We start from the raw sequence: 16,224 nt of genomic DNA, 5'->3' as shown, positions 1-16,224 counted from the left end.
CAATGTCTTGTGACTTCATTTGGACTTGAGCCTTTTGACTTGAAAAATATTTGATACCTTTCTTAAAGCCCAAAGATGAATAAGTATGTTCTTTAATAAGTGTGCCTCAAATCACATTATTTTTGCTTCATTTCCTGAACCAGCTGATGTTAACATTAATCCCTTCTATGCAACAACACACTTTAAAGGTAGAAATTTGGGAAGAGAAAGTCATAGACATCATTTTAAAATGTGATGAGTTAAGTACAACAAGACAGAACAAAAACATACAAAATTCATTCAGTTGTGGTTTTATAACCACTAAGCAGGATGTCATGATCAACAGTGTCAAATGCAGCACTTATGTCTAACAGTACAAGAATAGAGACTTTATTCTCATCGCTGTTGATTTTATGATCATTGACTATTTTGACCAGAACTGTTTCGGTACTGGGATTTACTCTAAAACCCGACTGGTACAAATCATACAGGTTGTGGAGGGTGAGGTAACAGTGCAATTGTTGGTAGACAAGCTTTTCAATGACTTTACTAAAAACAGGAAGGTTGGAGATTGGTCTATAGTTGCAAGTCATAGATGGGTCTAGATTGCTCTTTTGAAATAATGGAGTATTAACAGCACATTTGAGAGAAGTTTGAAAAACACCAGACTGTAGGGAGGCATTAACAGTGTTCAGAAGTTCATCTGATAAGCAACTACAGTGATGTTTAAGCAGGGTCAAGAGTACAAGTGGAATTTTTAAGTTGATGGAACACCTCATCAAGATCATCAGAAGTAATCAGTGAAGAATTACTCATAGTAATCTGGCTGGAATGCTGATGTGAGGGTAAAAAAAAGGTTAGATTCAACTCTATGTGATATAGAAATACTGTTTCTGATGCTGATGATTTTTTCTTGAAAATAGGTGGCAAACTCATTACATTTGCCTGAAGGAGAGGAGTTGAGCAGGAATTGATCCATTAAGATTTACCAGTTTATCTATCGCAGAAAACAAAAACCAGGCACTATTTTTATTGTCATTTATCATTTGTGAGATATGGTTCTGTCTTGCAATCTTAATTTCTTTATTATAGCAGTTCAGAGCATTTTTGTAGATTTCATATTCTACCTGGAGCTTTGTCTTTCACCATTTACGTTCAACCCTGCGGCAGGATCTTTTTAGCAGCCTCACCTTTTCCCCAGTTCTCCAGGGAGTTTTGTGTTTCCCAGTCGTCTTTTTAGTTCTTATGGGAGCAATGCTGTCCATGATCTGACTCACAACAGAGGTGAAATGGTCCATCATCTCATCACATGACGACATGACGGGCAGTGTGTGCTTTTTGTATTCAGAAATAAACATATTTGGAGTATTGTCATCAATATAATATATTATATATATATAATATTAATAACATATATTAATATTGTCAGTTAAATGCTTACTTATAAATCTGACATGTTTTCGTTCACAGGTCATATTAAAAAAGATACAAAAGTGTTCTGAAAAAAACAAGATCCAGAGTGGCAGTTACAGCAATGCCTTTAGAGATAACAAGGTCAATTGTGTGTCCTTGTTTATGTGTAGGCCATGTAACATGCTGTGCAAAACCAAATGTTTCCAGCATATTAAGAAAGAGTTTTGTGTCTGAGTTAGCAAGATTGTCAGTGTGAATATTGAAGTCACCACAGATGACACTGTAGTCACAGTCGATCAAAAATTTTGACAGCAGCTCACCAAATTCATCTAAAAAAACTTTTTTTGAGCTTTGGGGGTGATATACTGTAAGCTGTAGAATGGGGAAAAGTGATTTAACAACCATAGCTAAACATTCAAAAGTTGAGAAATCACCAAGAGAAACAGTTGTACATTTTAAATAGTTCATATAGAGAGCAGCTATCCCCTCGCCTTTCCTATCGTTTCATGTGAAATGTGAAAATTTGAAATTAGCTGGTGCTGTTTCTATAAGCTCTTTGTTGTCTGTATTAAGCCAGGTCTCAGTGAGCTGAAAAAAGTCAAGCTTATCGGCACATTTGATGTCATTAACAATAAAGGTTTTGTTAACTAAGGATCTCACATTGAGCAGTGCCATTTTAGTATACAGAGATATTGGTGGAGGATTTGACAGTGGCAGATTTAATATAAATAAGATTTGCAACATGAATGCCATGATGGTTCATGGATTGCATAGAATTTGGAAGCTGTCGGCTGCTTATCCCGACTGGGATCAGTGCATGCGGAGAACAGTCAGGCTGAATGGGTAAATGGACTGGTGAAAGTGGTAATGCATGGGGAGGACAGTAGGGGGAGCTAATGCGAGAGACAGTGACCTGAGATGACAAAGATAAAACAAGTGAGGAAGAGTGTGTTGTTTACATGGTCATGCAGGTGAAGACGACAGGATCACATGCTGCATGTCAGCCGAAAGCATTTGGCTCCCACGCTAGTTAAGATGAATCCCATCTCTTTTAAAGAACATGGCTAAAACGATCAGCTCCACGACCCAGAGTGGGGATGGGGCCAGAAATATAAAACCAGCTTTCTTACAGTCCTTTAAAAAATAGTTAAAAGGGAGCTCAATATCATTTATGGTGAGCTTGGAATCACCATGGGATGCTCATTAGTCCCCACATGCACCACTATTCTGCTGATGGAGGTCCAGAGTGTAGGTAGCAAGTCTGGGGTTTCAAGATGGCGGGGACTGTGGCACCAGGAAAACAGTGCGTGAATGTGCATGGTAAGTGTATGTCCGTGGTTATGGGGGAGCTGCAGGAGCCGGGGCTGCAGGTGCATCGCCAGGATGGCCGGGGGCCAAGTCCACATGAGAGGTGAAGCAATTGGAGAGGTTTAAAGGAGAATAAGGGCTCTAATAGGCTCTTTCTTTTGGCCACAGCGCACCACGAGCTCAGTTCCTGAGCTGGCCTCCCGATCATCTGGCAGCATCAACGTTGTGGTGCTTGCGTTCAGTGGAGCAGTGCTGATGGTAGTGGCTGGTTCCTCACCTGCTGGACTCTCCGGGCAGACGGTCTCATTACTGGCATGTGTTGGAGGCAGCCAGGGAAGCCGAGACAATCGCTGACACCGGGGACGGAGGCGATTCGGGGGGTTGAAAAGACTGTAAGACCAGAAGTAGGAAATGTGTTTTGCTTGTGCAGCGCCTATGCCTCCTATGCCCTTGCTGATGTTTGAGGGCTCCAGCAGAGGCAAGTCCGTAAAACAAGTTAAAATCTAAGTCCAATGACTAAAATCCTTTGTACAGTTAAAATTAATTGTTAAAACGACCAAGATCTTGAAGTGAATTGCATAGATTTGGTCTAAAACTTGATAAAAGTGGATGAAAAGTCAAGTTAGGACAGAGGCTCTGACAGGAGCATACAGAAGCTGACACATGCGCAGTGTAGGTGAGTGCATTCCTGCATGTGCATGTGTACAGTATCTCCCAACCCCCTGAAAAATAGGGTTCCCCTCAAAGCCAGAGTGTTGTCCAAACACTGGTATTGACCATGCATGTATTAGTTTTTGTGTGAATATCAAACATTGAATCACATAATTCCTTATCTTATCTTAATGACCTAAATGCTAGTCCTCCATTTTAGTACATCGTTTTATTTAATAGCTGAAGCTTTTAATGGATTTTAACATAACTTGCAGCTCATAAATAATAATATTGTGCATGTTTACGGATATTGATTATCAGTAAGATTTATAATTTGTGCACAGCTTGGTGTTATTTATTGCAGTGTGTTGCTGATTTATAGATGAAAAGGAGATGCTAAAATGCATCTCCAGGCTTTATAGTTTTAGTGGATAGATACCTCCCTTTGCTTTTTGCAATAACCGTCCTTTAAAAAAGTAAAGTGACATCTGTGTGTGCCACAAAGGTGTCAGATCTTTACAGCAACCCTTTAAGTGATTACCCGATGCATTTTCACTGCAGGAAGATCAATACCCTTTAATGGATCAGCCGGGGAACTAATAAAAAAGATTTCAATTGATTATGCTGGTTGTATGTCATTGCCACAGCCCAGGGTGTGTTCAGGTTTAGTTGCCGTCGGAGCAGAAGTTAAAGTTGAAGAGAGTGACACTGCGGCCTTTCAGCTGAGAGAAGATAACAAGGCTTCTGGCTCAGGATCAGTTTGGCAGCTGAGACCGTCTGGAGGCATTGACAGGAAATAATGCTCATCTCGTCTGAAGATTAAATTCATTTTACTTCCTTTTTATTATTATTACGCAGCTTCAAATAGGTTCTTACTGCTGAAGTGAATCTTCATGCCTGATTGTATTGACTGTTGCCAAATGCAGAATTGGCATAATTTATCTTCAGGTATTGAGATTCACTAGTTTAAATGCCAACATGTTGCCAATGAGTCCATGGATTACAAGTACAAATATATGAAGCCCTGCATTTAGTTTGCACAGTTATTAATTTTGACATCCTCTGGGGTTTTCAGACACAGATTTGTTTAAATATGACATCTAATTTGCACACAGTTATTATTTCCTTCTGATGTCATTAATCCATTTTAGATATTTGACCATTTTGTGTCTTAGTCTCAATCTGCCTGCGTATGTGCCATGGGCAGTGTTTGGCACAGACTAAAAATGGCCTTGCTTTTCCACGCTTCATCATCTGTGGTTTGTGTCAGACCCAGACAGTCATCTGGAAAGGTCAAAGCTTCGGTAAAAGATTTAAATCATCCCACAGAAGAAAGATTCACCTTGACAGGCGGAACCTGAAAACTGGTAAATAAGAATACAAACAGAGACTCATTCCTCTTTGCTTAAAGCAAGGACAAACGGACCATTGCATTTCAAAGCGGGTGTCATAGGTTGTGATGCTTTAGAGGAAAAGAAGTCTACATATTTTATCAGTCTTTTTAATCAATTATTTACTTTTAAAATGCGTTTATTTCCTCTCTCAGTTGAAAAGACTTTACGGATGGATTAGAACCCCGACCACTTATTTGTATAATCATCATACGAGCAGACATGTATTTGCTATCTGTCTCTTTCAGATCTATTAATTGTGTTTTCAGTTCTAAAATGAAGTGATCTTGGCACAGCTGCTAGCAACAGCGTGTTTCTAAATACAACTTGACAGGGTCAGTGTGGCAAAACAAACTGTTGGGCTTAGTTTTGGCACGGGGAGAATTTGACATATGCGTATTATTCTTTGATGAATCTCTGTAGTGTTTTGTTGTTCTATATTCATCCAGTTGTGAGCTGCTAGTGGAAATGTTTCCTTTTTTTTTCATTTGTCACGCCGTTATATTAATGCCGTGGCCACGCCTTTTGATGAATGCTGGAACTAAAGCCCGTATTCAGCTGCTTTTGAGGACAAATGGGTCCTTTGAAAAAATCCTTTCTCTTTACTGTTTATTAATATACTTAAAAAGATGAATGTGAAATAGGGAAGCTTACAGCAAGAGCTATGTATCATAATATATTTGCTCACAGAAGTAAAGAATAATGAAACTATTTTCAGCTATAAAGCCATGCTTGAATAATATGTCTGCTGCAAAGTGCTACAAAGCAAGAACTATTACAAGGTGGTTACTTTTTATAATCTTTTTGGAAAAGACAGCCATAAATATATGTAGGTTTTTGCTCTTAAGCTTATGAAAATATGTATATTTACAACATGCATTCTGATTCTATGCGTGGCTGTTTGGTTTTGTCTGTGTGCCTCTACACTTAAGTGGTTGGTGAGATGTTATTGATTCCTGCTATTGATCCAAATGTGGCAGCAATGACTTTGTGATTTTGTCTTTAGCTTTCTCATCATTTGAGTGAAAAATACCAAAAAGCCTCCCGCTGTGATGTCCTCTTTGTTATTGAGACCCAGCTGAGTTTGCATCAATTTTACGCAGAATGAAATCCATCTTTCTAAATTCATTAAATTAAAGACATATATCAAAAGGCTCAAACTAAATTTGATGTGCAAAGCAGCCTTAGTCCTTAAGTTCCATAAACATTAATGAAAGAAAAAGTCTGTGAGTTTTGGCTGTAGGCGACAGACAGGATCAGCCGACCTTATTTGGATATTCATGTGCTGGAGATTATTAAGCACGAGCTCTACGTGTACCTATGAATTCACATGAGTCCGATCCACCGTTCCCTCAAGCAACATATGCAAACTACGACTGTTATGGACTGTAATGGGCATTAAGTACTAATAGGCCTTCACGATCATTGGCGCAACGGTGCATGATGGGATTTCCAACAGGCTCTTTTATGCAGCAGTGTTATTGCAATAATCGATCTAATGTGCGTGTGAATAGGGGCGTTCAAGTCCAAGATGAATTTAATGTGCCTGTGTTTTTTGGAAATCAAGAAAAGTACACTGTATAAGTGTGTGTGTGTGTGTGTGTGTGTTGGGAGCTAGCGTTTGGTTTATAATACGATTCTGCATTAACTTGAAGGATTTTGGGCAAATGGTTCTGTAAATAGCTCCTCTTGGGAATGAACAAGTGAAGGTAAACAACAAACAGAAGTAAACAGTAGGTGCGCTTCAGTCTAATGCAGATGTAGTGCTAATGCTCAGTGAGACTGATAAAAGTTATTGCTGTTTTGTCCCATTTATTTCTTCATTGTGAATCTGTTTTGACTTTTATTTCTCTCTTTTCTGCACAGGCCTTCCCATGTATATCCACAGGCATCTATGGTAAGTTTAATCTCTCTTTATTTACATGTTGTATCATAACAATTGCACACATTAACACTGTGCACCTGCCTTACACTGCAAACATCATCATTATAGTGCAAACATCATTTCAGTGGCTGTATATGCAAAATTCTGCATCAAGGGAAGTATGTGAGGTGCAGGTTTTGTCTTTGAAGAAGAATACAGTTTGTTGAAACATACCAACAAGTTCACCTTACACCATGTTGCACAAAGACACAACCTAGTATAAGGTGAACAAAACGCACACCCTGAACAATGCTTATGCTCTCTCACGGGACAAGGCCTGATATGCAGCAAGGCATCGCTGGCGAAGAGCTGTTGTGCTAATTAGACTTAAACAAAGTCACACTGAAAACATGCCAAACTCGGTGATATAAGCAGGCTTTGAAGTTAGGATGGCAAAAGATGTTTGATGCAGGGAAACTACTGGAGTTTGTATATAACTATAGCAAATTGCCTCTGCTGAGAAGAAATAATTACAGTATTTATATACATACTGTATACAGGATATGCCTTCCACTGAACTTGCACACAAGCTCTAATAATCACAGGGGGGTGCCATAAGGATGAATTAACATGCTAATTTTCATTTACTGTCACTGACAACATGTCAGCAGCAATATGGTTCTACAAAAGCAGTAATAACTCTAGTATGCTTATGAATAATAATTTTACCTAGCTCGTTCTCATTCCAAACTCATCAGATATGTCCGCTCGTTCGACGTACAAAAGTGATGCCAAAAGTGCCCTCCGCATCTGCCTGGAGTGTTGCTGGACAGCATTAGCTGAGAACATGGCCGGGGAGAACCGGTGGCATTGTTATTATACCTTCCTACCTATTTTACCTTATACCTATACCATCCACATGATCATGCACAGGCGGCGTCACTTGAGAATCTGTCTGGACGAAACCAGTAACGTGCATATGAAAAACTGAAGGATGACGTCAGATTGCAACGCTTCCAGTGATCATTTGATATAAGACCTGCGAGCGCTAACAGGGCAGGTGGGAGGGATGGTGGATGGGTCCTACAAACAACAGACTTTCTTGCAGGAATCTGGTGTTTGCTTTCTGTGTGGATGTGAGGTTTTTTTTCTACACTTAAACACTCTTTTGCCTAAACCTAACCATCTGTGTCTTTGTTGCCTAATCCTAACCATCGTGACAGTCTGCGTTGATTGCCATGTGCTCATGTTGTGTAAAAACATAATGACATGCTGCATCATTGTGCATATGTTGACATCAGCTGTATCCAGGAGCATAAACAGCTGACGCAGAAGGATATCTAAAACATCATAAGTAGGTGCAGAAGGTCACTGACAAAGCGGCACCACGTGACAAACTGGGATGAGAACGTGTTCTTTTACCACAGTGCTTTTGCCATAAATAAAGGCCAATGTGAACTAGTAGTTGTTATATATGGTCAGGTATCTGTGATTGGCTGTCATCTTGTGAGATCACTCTGCACAGTCATATTATAGCCATGGAAATTAAAACCATTTTACAAGACTCTATGGTGCAAACACTGTTCCCTCAAGATGTTCCTGTATATTGTATGTACATTGTGATGATAATGCAACTGGGCTCAATGTAAAACAAATTCAAAAGTGGTTTCTCAGATACTAAAGTGAATTCATAACCTGTCCGTGGCCTCTACAGTCACCAAAGCTAAATCCTTTATGGGTTTCCAACTACATCATCACAGAGAGAGCTGGAGGCTTTCCTAGAAAAAGAATGATGCAATCTACCTCTGAAACACAGAAAAGAAAGAGACAGACTGATCCGGGTCAGATGTTTGACAATTCATACAATTTGATGTGTTTTTTCCACCCTGCATACATTTCTTGGCTGTATTATTTGTGCAATATGTCTGCATAAGGTTTATATGTTGAATATTTTGTGATATCTAATCTAATCTAATCTTGTAACTGATTTTCTATATATAGCTGATGTTTTATTAACTGAATTAATGCATAGATTCATTGTCTTATTTTGAAGAAGAGGTTTGGTTATAAACTATGTTGCCAACCTTTTAAAAAACACAATACCTAGGTGTTAATTCGCTGTTTTCAGTTTTAGCAGAGTGCCTTCTAACACTGATGGTGTAAATGAGCACAGCCTCAGTTATTTGTATGCACTGCTGCTAATGAAGACTTGATGCCGGGCTGTTAAACTGTACACGCAGACATTTGCAGCTGAACTGCAAAATTCAAGCGAAGCATGAACCATCATTGATTTTCATTTAATTTTTCTCAAATATCGCATTATATTATGAAGCTTTGCCTCTGTGAGTTGCATTTCTCCTTGTGGCTAGAAAAAAAAATGCAGTGCCATGTCTTATTTCTGTGATGCAACCAGCCTGTCACAGCCCTACATGAAAAGAAACTGCAATTTATTTTTAAAAAATAGGTGAAAATCAGAGACATTTGAGCACCTGACTTGTGGTTTGCTGTGCCTGTCACCCCCAAATGTCTGCATAGTGCTGAACAGACACTGCCAATCGTAACATATTTGTTGAACACATTTTGCAAATGAGATTGTGCACTCCTCTTTCCAAAAGAAGGAAGTTCCAAAAGGCTTTAGCTTAAGAGAAATATACAGTCCCAGAACATGACTGAGAGCATGAATTGGGAAACCTCTAAACTTCAGTTAGCATATATAAAAATAGACATGCCAGAATGTTTGGTGTAAAACAAAAAGATTTATTAAGTAAGTAGTTTGGAAATGTGTATACAGACTTTTAAAAAGTACAAGAATTTATGAGCAACAAAAAAGCCTCTTTGCATATGTGAATTAACTACCTTACGTCTGTTTTTCTCTGAAATGTCAGAACAAAGTGATCCATTCAAAGCCATCACTCTTCCTGATTTATCAACCCTTACGACTAACTGACAGCTGTCATCAAGTTGCACACCGAAAACATTACTACACACACGTACTGATTGGAGATTGCAAAGTACCTACCTCAAACTTTTACTTTCCGCGCTATTTTCTGGCAATGAGCATCTTTCACATTATTAACATCCAGGGTGCTGAAAAACAAAAAGAATAGCTAATTATGGTGTAGTTGTAGGAGTTCAACAAGCTGTCCATTTATTCAACACAGATTAAAAGAAAAACTTTGCCCAGCTGGCCCCATTAAACTTTCATTCATGTGACTTGGTACTAGAGTCCAAGTGGTCACACATCCTGATACACAGCATAGCATACACTTGTAAGCGAAGCCCAGCGCGAGTACTAAAGAGAGCCTTCAGTTGTTTGTTTATAATTATACTGAGTTTTCCACCCATCACATTCACAATCTGCACAGTTAACTGCACAACTCCTCATCATTTCCTCTCACCGTCTCTCTCTGCAATAATGTCTGTTTTCTGCCACCTGTCTATGCACGCATCCTGAAATGGCTATTACTGAGGTGTTAATGATAAGAAGGGCGAAAGTTGTAATTTCTTTCTCACTCTTTTCCCCTCACTCTCTCCCTCCTCTTCCTCCCTTGCTGGTTATTTCACTTCAGATTTTACAGTCAGTGATGATAGGTTCAGCAGACATTTCTGCAAAATTCATTCCATCTCGTATCTTTCTGTCTTGCATAGTAAATTCCAGCCACACATTCTGCATTAATATGAGCATGCATTATGTTGCATTTCCACTTTTTTTGTTATTTTGCCAGCAGAGAAAACTTTGGTGTAGCTCTATAGTCAAGTCGAGGCAATTCATTTTCATTAATTTAGTTCAAAATCACAAATATGCCTCAAGGGGCTTAACAATCTGAAGGGCAACACAGCCTGAAATTCCCATCTAACTTGTTAGTTTCTGACAAGTGACAGACTTGTTAATATCTGTCCTGTTAGCAACAGTGTTATTTGTCTCCAACTTGTTGCTGACTCATTGGTTTCTGATTTGGTGGTGTCTGACTCGTCAGTGACTAACTCTTCTGTGACTGACTCATTAGCATCTGACACATTGGTGTCTTACCTGTTAGCAACTGACTTGTTATTGACTGATACTTTAGTGACCAATTAATAGTGTCTGACTCGTTGATGACTGACTTGTTGGTGACTCCTCAGTTTCTAACTCATTAGTGACTGACTTGTTAGTGACTGACTCATTAGTGACTGACTTGTTAGTGACTGACTCGTTAGTGTCTAACTCTTTGGACTGAGTCGTTGGTGTCTTACTTTTTAGTTACTGACTTGCCAGCTTTTGACTCATTAGTTTCTGATTCGTTGGTAACTGACTCATTAGTGTCAGACTTGCTTATGTTTGACTTGTTGGTGACAGACTTGTTAGTGTTGGACTTGTTAGTGTCTGACTCATTAGTGATTGACTCAACGCTGTCTGACTTGCTGGTGGCTGAATCATTAGTGTCGGACTCTTTGGTGACTGACTTGTTAGTGACTGAAGAACTGTTTTTTCAATTTCTCAGTAAATGAACCCAAATGATGGACAGAACAAAATTCCGAAGTGTTACTTTAATATGTTAAAGTAAATTCCAGTTTTTGCTTTTATAAATTAAGAAATAAAATGTCAAGTAGTGGACACATACAAGCCTATTTTCAAAATGGATATGTGGCATTTTGGAGTAAAACAGCTCTATTGTAGTGACACAAAGGCAGACCGAATGCATGCAGGAGGGAGAGAGTCACTGTTTGTACTGTATGCCGCTGACGAGGGCACTGATTATTGCTTTTTACTCTGGTGCCGTGTGCTGCATTGCCAGTAGGAGCCCTTCATAGCACCCCACCAACAGCCCCCTTCACATCAAAGAGGTAGGCTGTGCAGAGCCAAGCATGCAGCAGAGGGGGGAGAATTAAACAGCCTGTTCAATAAATAAACAGCTTAGCGCTTCCCATAACTGCATCTCTACAGAACAATACGGCTGATTAAGACTGAAGATCTTCACACAGCAGAGGGCAAATAGAGGAGGGACTTTCAAAGGAACTACAGTCTAGTGCAGCGCTGTGGTGTTATTCTGTATGACTTTTCCCTGTGCCCCCTGAGTACTGCCATGTTCTGAAAGGGGCCCTGCTCTCTTGTCAGGCGTTTTGACATTTTCTGTACATTTTAGATAACCTTTAAGGTCAACTTCCATTTCAGCAATGTAAACACAAGCTTTTTAGTGTGGAAGGCACATCTTCCCAATCTCTCTTTCTCTCTGTCTGTGTGTGTGCCTCTTTCCATCCCTCTGTCCCTGTAGAATACACATAGATAGAGCCATAATCGTATATGTGCACATAGTCATGCACACAGGTACCATGCACATGTGCTTGACCCATTTTCACTTTTGAATGGTTGCAGACAAAACAAATGCTGCGCCCCCAACATTGTGACAGAGAGGAATCAGGAACAAGTTATCCAAGGCCTTTGTGGCGAGAAAAATAGATTTGTCAGGAAAGCTAATGCTAATTGACACTCTCTCTCACGCCTCCATATTCCAGGAGACTCAGTCACCATTGACAGATGATGGCAGAACAGGGAGGTTGGGTGTTGCAGGGGTGCACAGGGGGTACCTTAGACGCTTGGAAAGAAAAATGAGGGCTCACACTGCGCTGACAGTCCAATCCCTCAGTCCGGCCCATTAGCCACAACAGAATTTCTGCACGGATAGTGTGTCGGAGGTACCACCCATAAACAAACTGGTGCCCACCGTGGGCCACGAGGTCACCCAGCATGATAGAGGTTATTAAGTGCTGCTCCTGTTTGCACATCAATCACAGCCGTGCAACCTAAGTTTAAATAGATTATTCCTTCCAAAGAGGAGACACCTCTCAATGTCTCACAAGATCAGTGCCAAGAGTCCAACTACCTAGACTTAGAGAGGTCATATTTTGCATCTCTTTCTCTCCTGTCTCCATACATTCTTGCCGTATTTCTCCCTCGCACATCTTTCTTACACACATGCTCACACACAGGCTGAGATACTCACTCGAGCAAAGCCACATACATAAAAATCCCATTTCAAGATGCGCCGTGGACAATTTAGCCTTGTGGAGATCGCATCTTAGCTGGCGCTGAAAGAGCACTTTCCAAAAGCCTTGTAATGAGCTGTACAGTTTAGGAGGCGTCTACTAAGATCAATCTTAGCACGGAGCAGAGAGCTCACGGGCACAACGTGAAAGCAAGGACACGAACATTAAGTCTACTACTTACCTGACAGATGCCGTCGCATACGTGCATTTATAACCCTATCAAAACAATCAGAGGCCCACAACACAGCAACGCCACTACTCAGGACAAATATCTCCCTGTTTACTGCTTGCCCTCCACACCTTTGGCTCATCTGTCTCTGTGACGGATCTGAGGATTGTTGACAGAGGAGTTTTTGCACTGACTGGTGGCTGTGGAAGATATGCGGGTGTAATCCACCACAAGCTCTACTGGTATGTCCACGCTGCCATTCTACTGTCCCGTCCAGATCAAAGGTGTCAAGCTGCTAAGAATTTTTTCCTCCAGCCAGCATCATGCCCTGGCTCTCTTCATCCCTGTCTGGGATTAGGCAGGTTGGAGACATTCATGGCACCTTATCTCTCAACAGTGATGGCTTGCTGCTGGCTTGCCAGAGATGGCCAGGGTGAGTTCCCCCTTCTCTTAAAACCCAGGGTTTACTACAGGGAGCTTAGCCCAGCTGGGTTGGGAATTTCAAGGTACATAGAAGCAACGTGCTGTATCAGTGGGTAGCAGAGTGTGTGCTCAGAGGGAACAGGAGCTTCGTAGCCCATTTAACTGAGTCACACAGCATGCATTGTGCTCAACACTAGCCTTGCTCTACCATTTTCATGGATGATAAGCCAAATGTAAAAATACTTCCCACCCACAGGACAATAGATATAGGCCTTTGAGAAACTTGGTTGAGCATTAAACTTTTGCATTTCAAACACTCTTTGGGATGTTTTTAAAAAGTTAATTTTAGCATGTAGGACAAAGCGTGGCATCACCTATATGGAACGTTTCCAAGGAAGGTCATCATCTGTTGTGCCACGGAGGCTGCTCTCTTTCTTCCTGCCTCTTTTTCTGCCTGTCTTCCTCACGTAGCACCCTCCCATCCCTCTTTGTCTCTGTCTCCTTCTGCGGGCTGCAAAGTCGGTCATGGTCACAGCCCTGCCGCGTCCCACTGTTGGTGTAGAGAGGAGCTCCGGGCCATTTGACACCCACGCTTTGGCGTCTAGAGTCCTGGGGCGCTACTCTGTCCTCCACCCCGGGTCACCTCACCTCTCCTCTGGGCCCTGATGGGGTGACAGCGCCCCCCCCCCCCTTTCCAGATGAACACACAGGACTGCTGCCCTCAACTAGAGCAGCCCTCCACTGTGCTGCACTTAATGATTTCCTCCTTCTGCCCAAACCACAATCAACTAATCTACTTTGTATAATATTATGCTTAAGTGATACACTCTGAATGTCTATTACAATAAGGGTCTTTAGAGGCAGCAGTCAGACTCTCTGGGCCCCATCAACATTTTATTAAAAAGGGGATTTCTTTATGAAACTATTTTGAAGATGTTTCTGAGCTACAATCGTAAAAAAGAAATTTGATGCTAAATCTTTGTTAAAGACCTTTCAAAATCAGATAAACATTGGCTTTTTATGTTTTTGTTGTTGCCATTTTTTTATTTCCTGTAGCAAATTTCCTGTTTACCGTTTGCCATTTCAACACCTGTGGTGAATTTATGAGTGCCAGATACATCAGCCTCGGGCTATATGCTGCTTCAAGGTAGACAGCTCATCAAAATGAATGACGAGTGTTGAGACGTGAACTTGACCAACTACAACTGAGGGGTAGAAAAGTGGGACCAACAATACGATTCTTGCCTCAAGGGTAGAAAAGCTGTACTTTGTATTTTTCAAGAATGCAGCCAGCATATGTTTATCAAACCAAGGCCACATACTCTTACAAAAAAAAAATCAGTATGTGCTCCAAAACAAAAAAAAAACAAAGAAGAAAAGAAAGGAAATATAAAGCACTAAAAATAACAGCAAGTTGTGGTATCCTCCTCACAATATAAGCTCACTCAGGAAAAACAAAACTGGTGTGGTCTGCACTATATGCCTACAGCATACATTTGCAAACAAAGGATGGGAATGTATCATAGTCCAGACGTGTATTCAACCTGTTGATTTCCCTTTTCTGGCTTTATCAGGTTATGCAGTTACTTCTCACTCCTTCTCACCAGAGCAAAACACCTTAGCTACACAAGTTTGTTGTGAAGTTAACTCTGTAAATTTAGGATACAAGAGAGTTGCCACACTGGCAAAAGAGAGAGCAATGGGCTTGCCTGTTCCTTAAGCAGAAATCCCCCCTAAGGCAGAGTGCACATTTATATTATTTTCTTGTGTTCCAGTTCAGTGGATATTTTTGAACATGAACTTTCCAACTTTCACAGTCAAGACAGAGTTTTCTATGATGTAAACTGGGAACTGTTTCATTATGAATTAAGTAACTGTGTGTTTTTTTTTATCTTTAACATCCAAAGTAGCTGCTTTTCTCTGGTTTCTAGTTTTACAAAATACATAAAACAGTAACCCTTAAAAGTCACCAATGGTCCGGCACAAGTGTTCATTAAGGTGTTTTACATATGCCTAAGAGAGGGGCCAGAGACTCTGTCTCCTGGTTGCATCAGAGATTAGAGTCGGCTCTCTTTTTTTCTTCATATTAACAAAGGTCCTACATGCCCGAGATCATAGGAATAAAATGTGTGAATTCTGTTTTAAGATGAATCTTCCCCTTGGCCTAGCTCACTGGGCTGATGTGGAGACATGGATGAAAACGTACCTTTCATTTAAAAGAAAATTAAATCAAGTCTCCTTTTAATATAAACTAATTATGCTTTGTAATTGTGGCTTAAAGTCAATAAAAGGGAATTGGAAGAACGCTAACTGAAAAGACCTGCTGCAGTCTTCTCAGGTCAGATTCAGTGTTTGCCTTAACTTAATTCTCCCTGGTCACTTGTCCAAATTAGTCGAGGTCACTGAACCCATAACTACTGTTGCCATCAACATCACTGGATGTACTATGCAGATGTTATGTAAGCACACAATGCCACCGTAACCCTTTGTCCACATGGCACGTGCCATAGTCTCTCCCCCTCTCTCTGTCTGGATGCTGCGCTCCACCTGGTGATGAAGTAGAGGAGCCTTCAGCAGAAATAACACTGCACCACCTGAGTCCTCATCAGCGGCGCTGCGCTGCACATATCCCATCAGTGCGCCTCACTAAGACAAATCTCCCTGAGCCGGCCATATTCCCAGCATAGGAGAGAGCCGAGCCAAGCAGAGCAGGGACCCTGGAGGGCCCACCATCACTGCGCCTGACGCCAGCTCTCCACCTCCTGACAGATTAGCTTTCACTGAACCCTCCACACAGCAAATGGAGCAAAAGAGAATGAGAAGGAAGTATTGAGGGGAGAAGATGTAGAAGTAAAACACAGAACTTTTTCATTTTGTGTGCACTTGAGCATATGAAAGAGTCAGCCCACTCAGTCCTTTTCTGAACATCCTTGTCTGAGCTCCTGTAAGTGGATTTTGCACTTCCAACAGGGCTGTGACTCCTGTGGCCACGAGAGGTGATG

General features: G+C 40.9%; 1 protein-coding gene across 3 annotated transcripts in view; it reads left to right on the top strand.

Moving 5' to 3' along the window:
* macrod2 (mono-ADP ribosylhydrolase 2) overlaps positions 1 to 16,224 on the top strand; it is a 511,048-nt gene that overhangs the window by 349,460 nt on the left and 145,364 nt on the right. For all 3 annotated transcript variants that reach the window (XM_088086648.1, XM_042501834.2, XM_042501833.2), the window contains exon 7: positions 6,609 to 6,639. In XM_088086648.1, the coding sequence (XP_087942774.1) occupies positions 6,609 to 6,639 (31 nt within the window). The remainder of the gene's footprint in view (positions 1 to 6,608; positions 6,640 to 16,224) is intronic.

The sequence above is a fragment of the Plectropomus leopardus genome, chromosome 13 (assembly GCF_026936395.1).
Source record: "Plectropomus leopardus strain MGB_pleo_1.0 chromosome 13, ASM2693639v1, whole genome shotgun sequence".
Taxonomy (NCBI): domain Eukaryota; kingdom Metazoa; phylum Chordata; class Actinopteri; order Perciformes; family Serranidae; genus Plectropomus; species Plectropomus leopardus.
The sequence above is the reverse complement of the archived record's forward strand: the minus strand, read 5'-3'. Positions and strand labels throughout refer to the sequence as shown.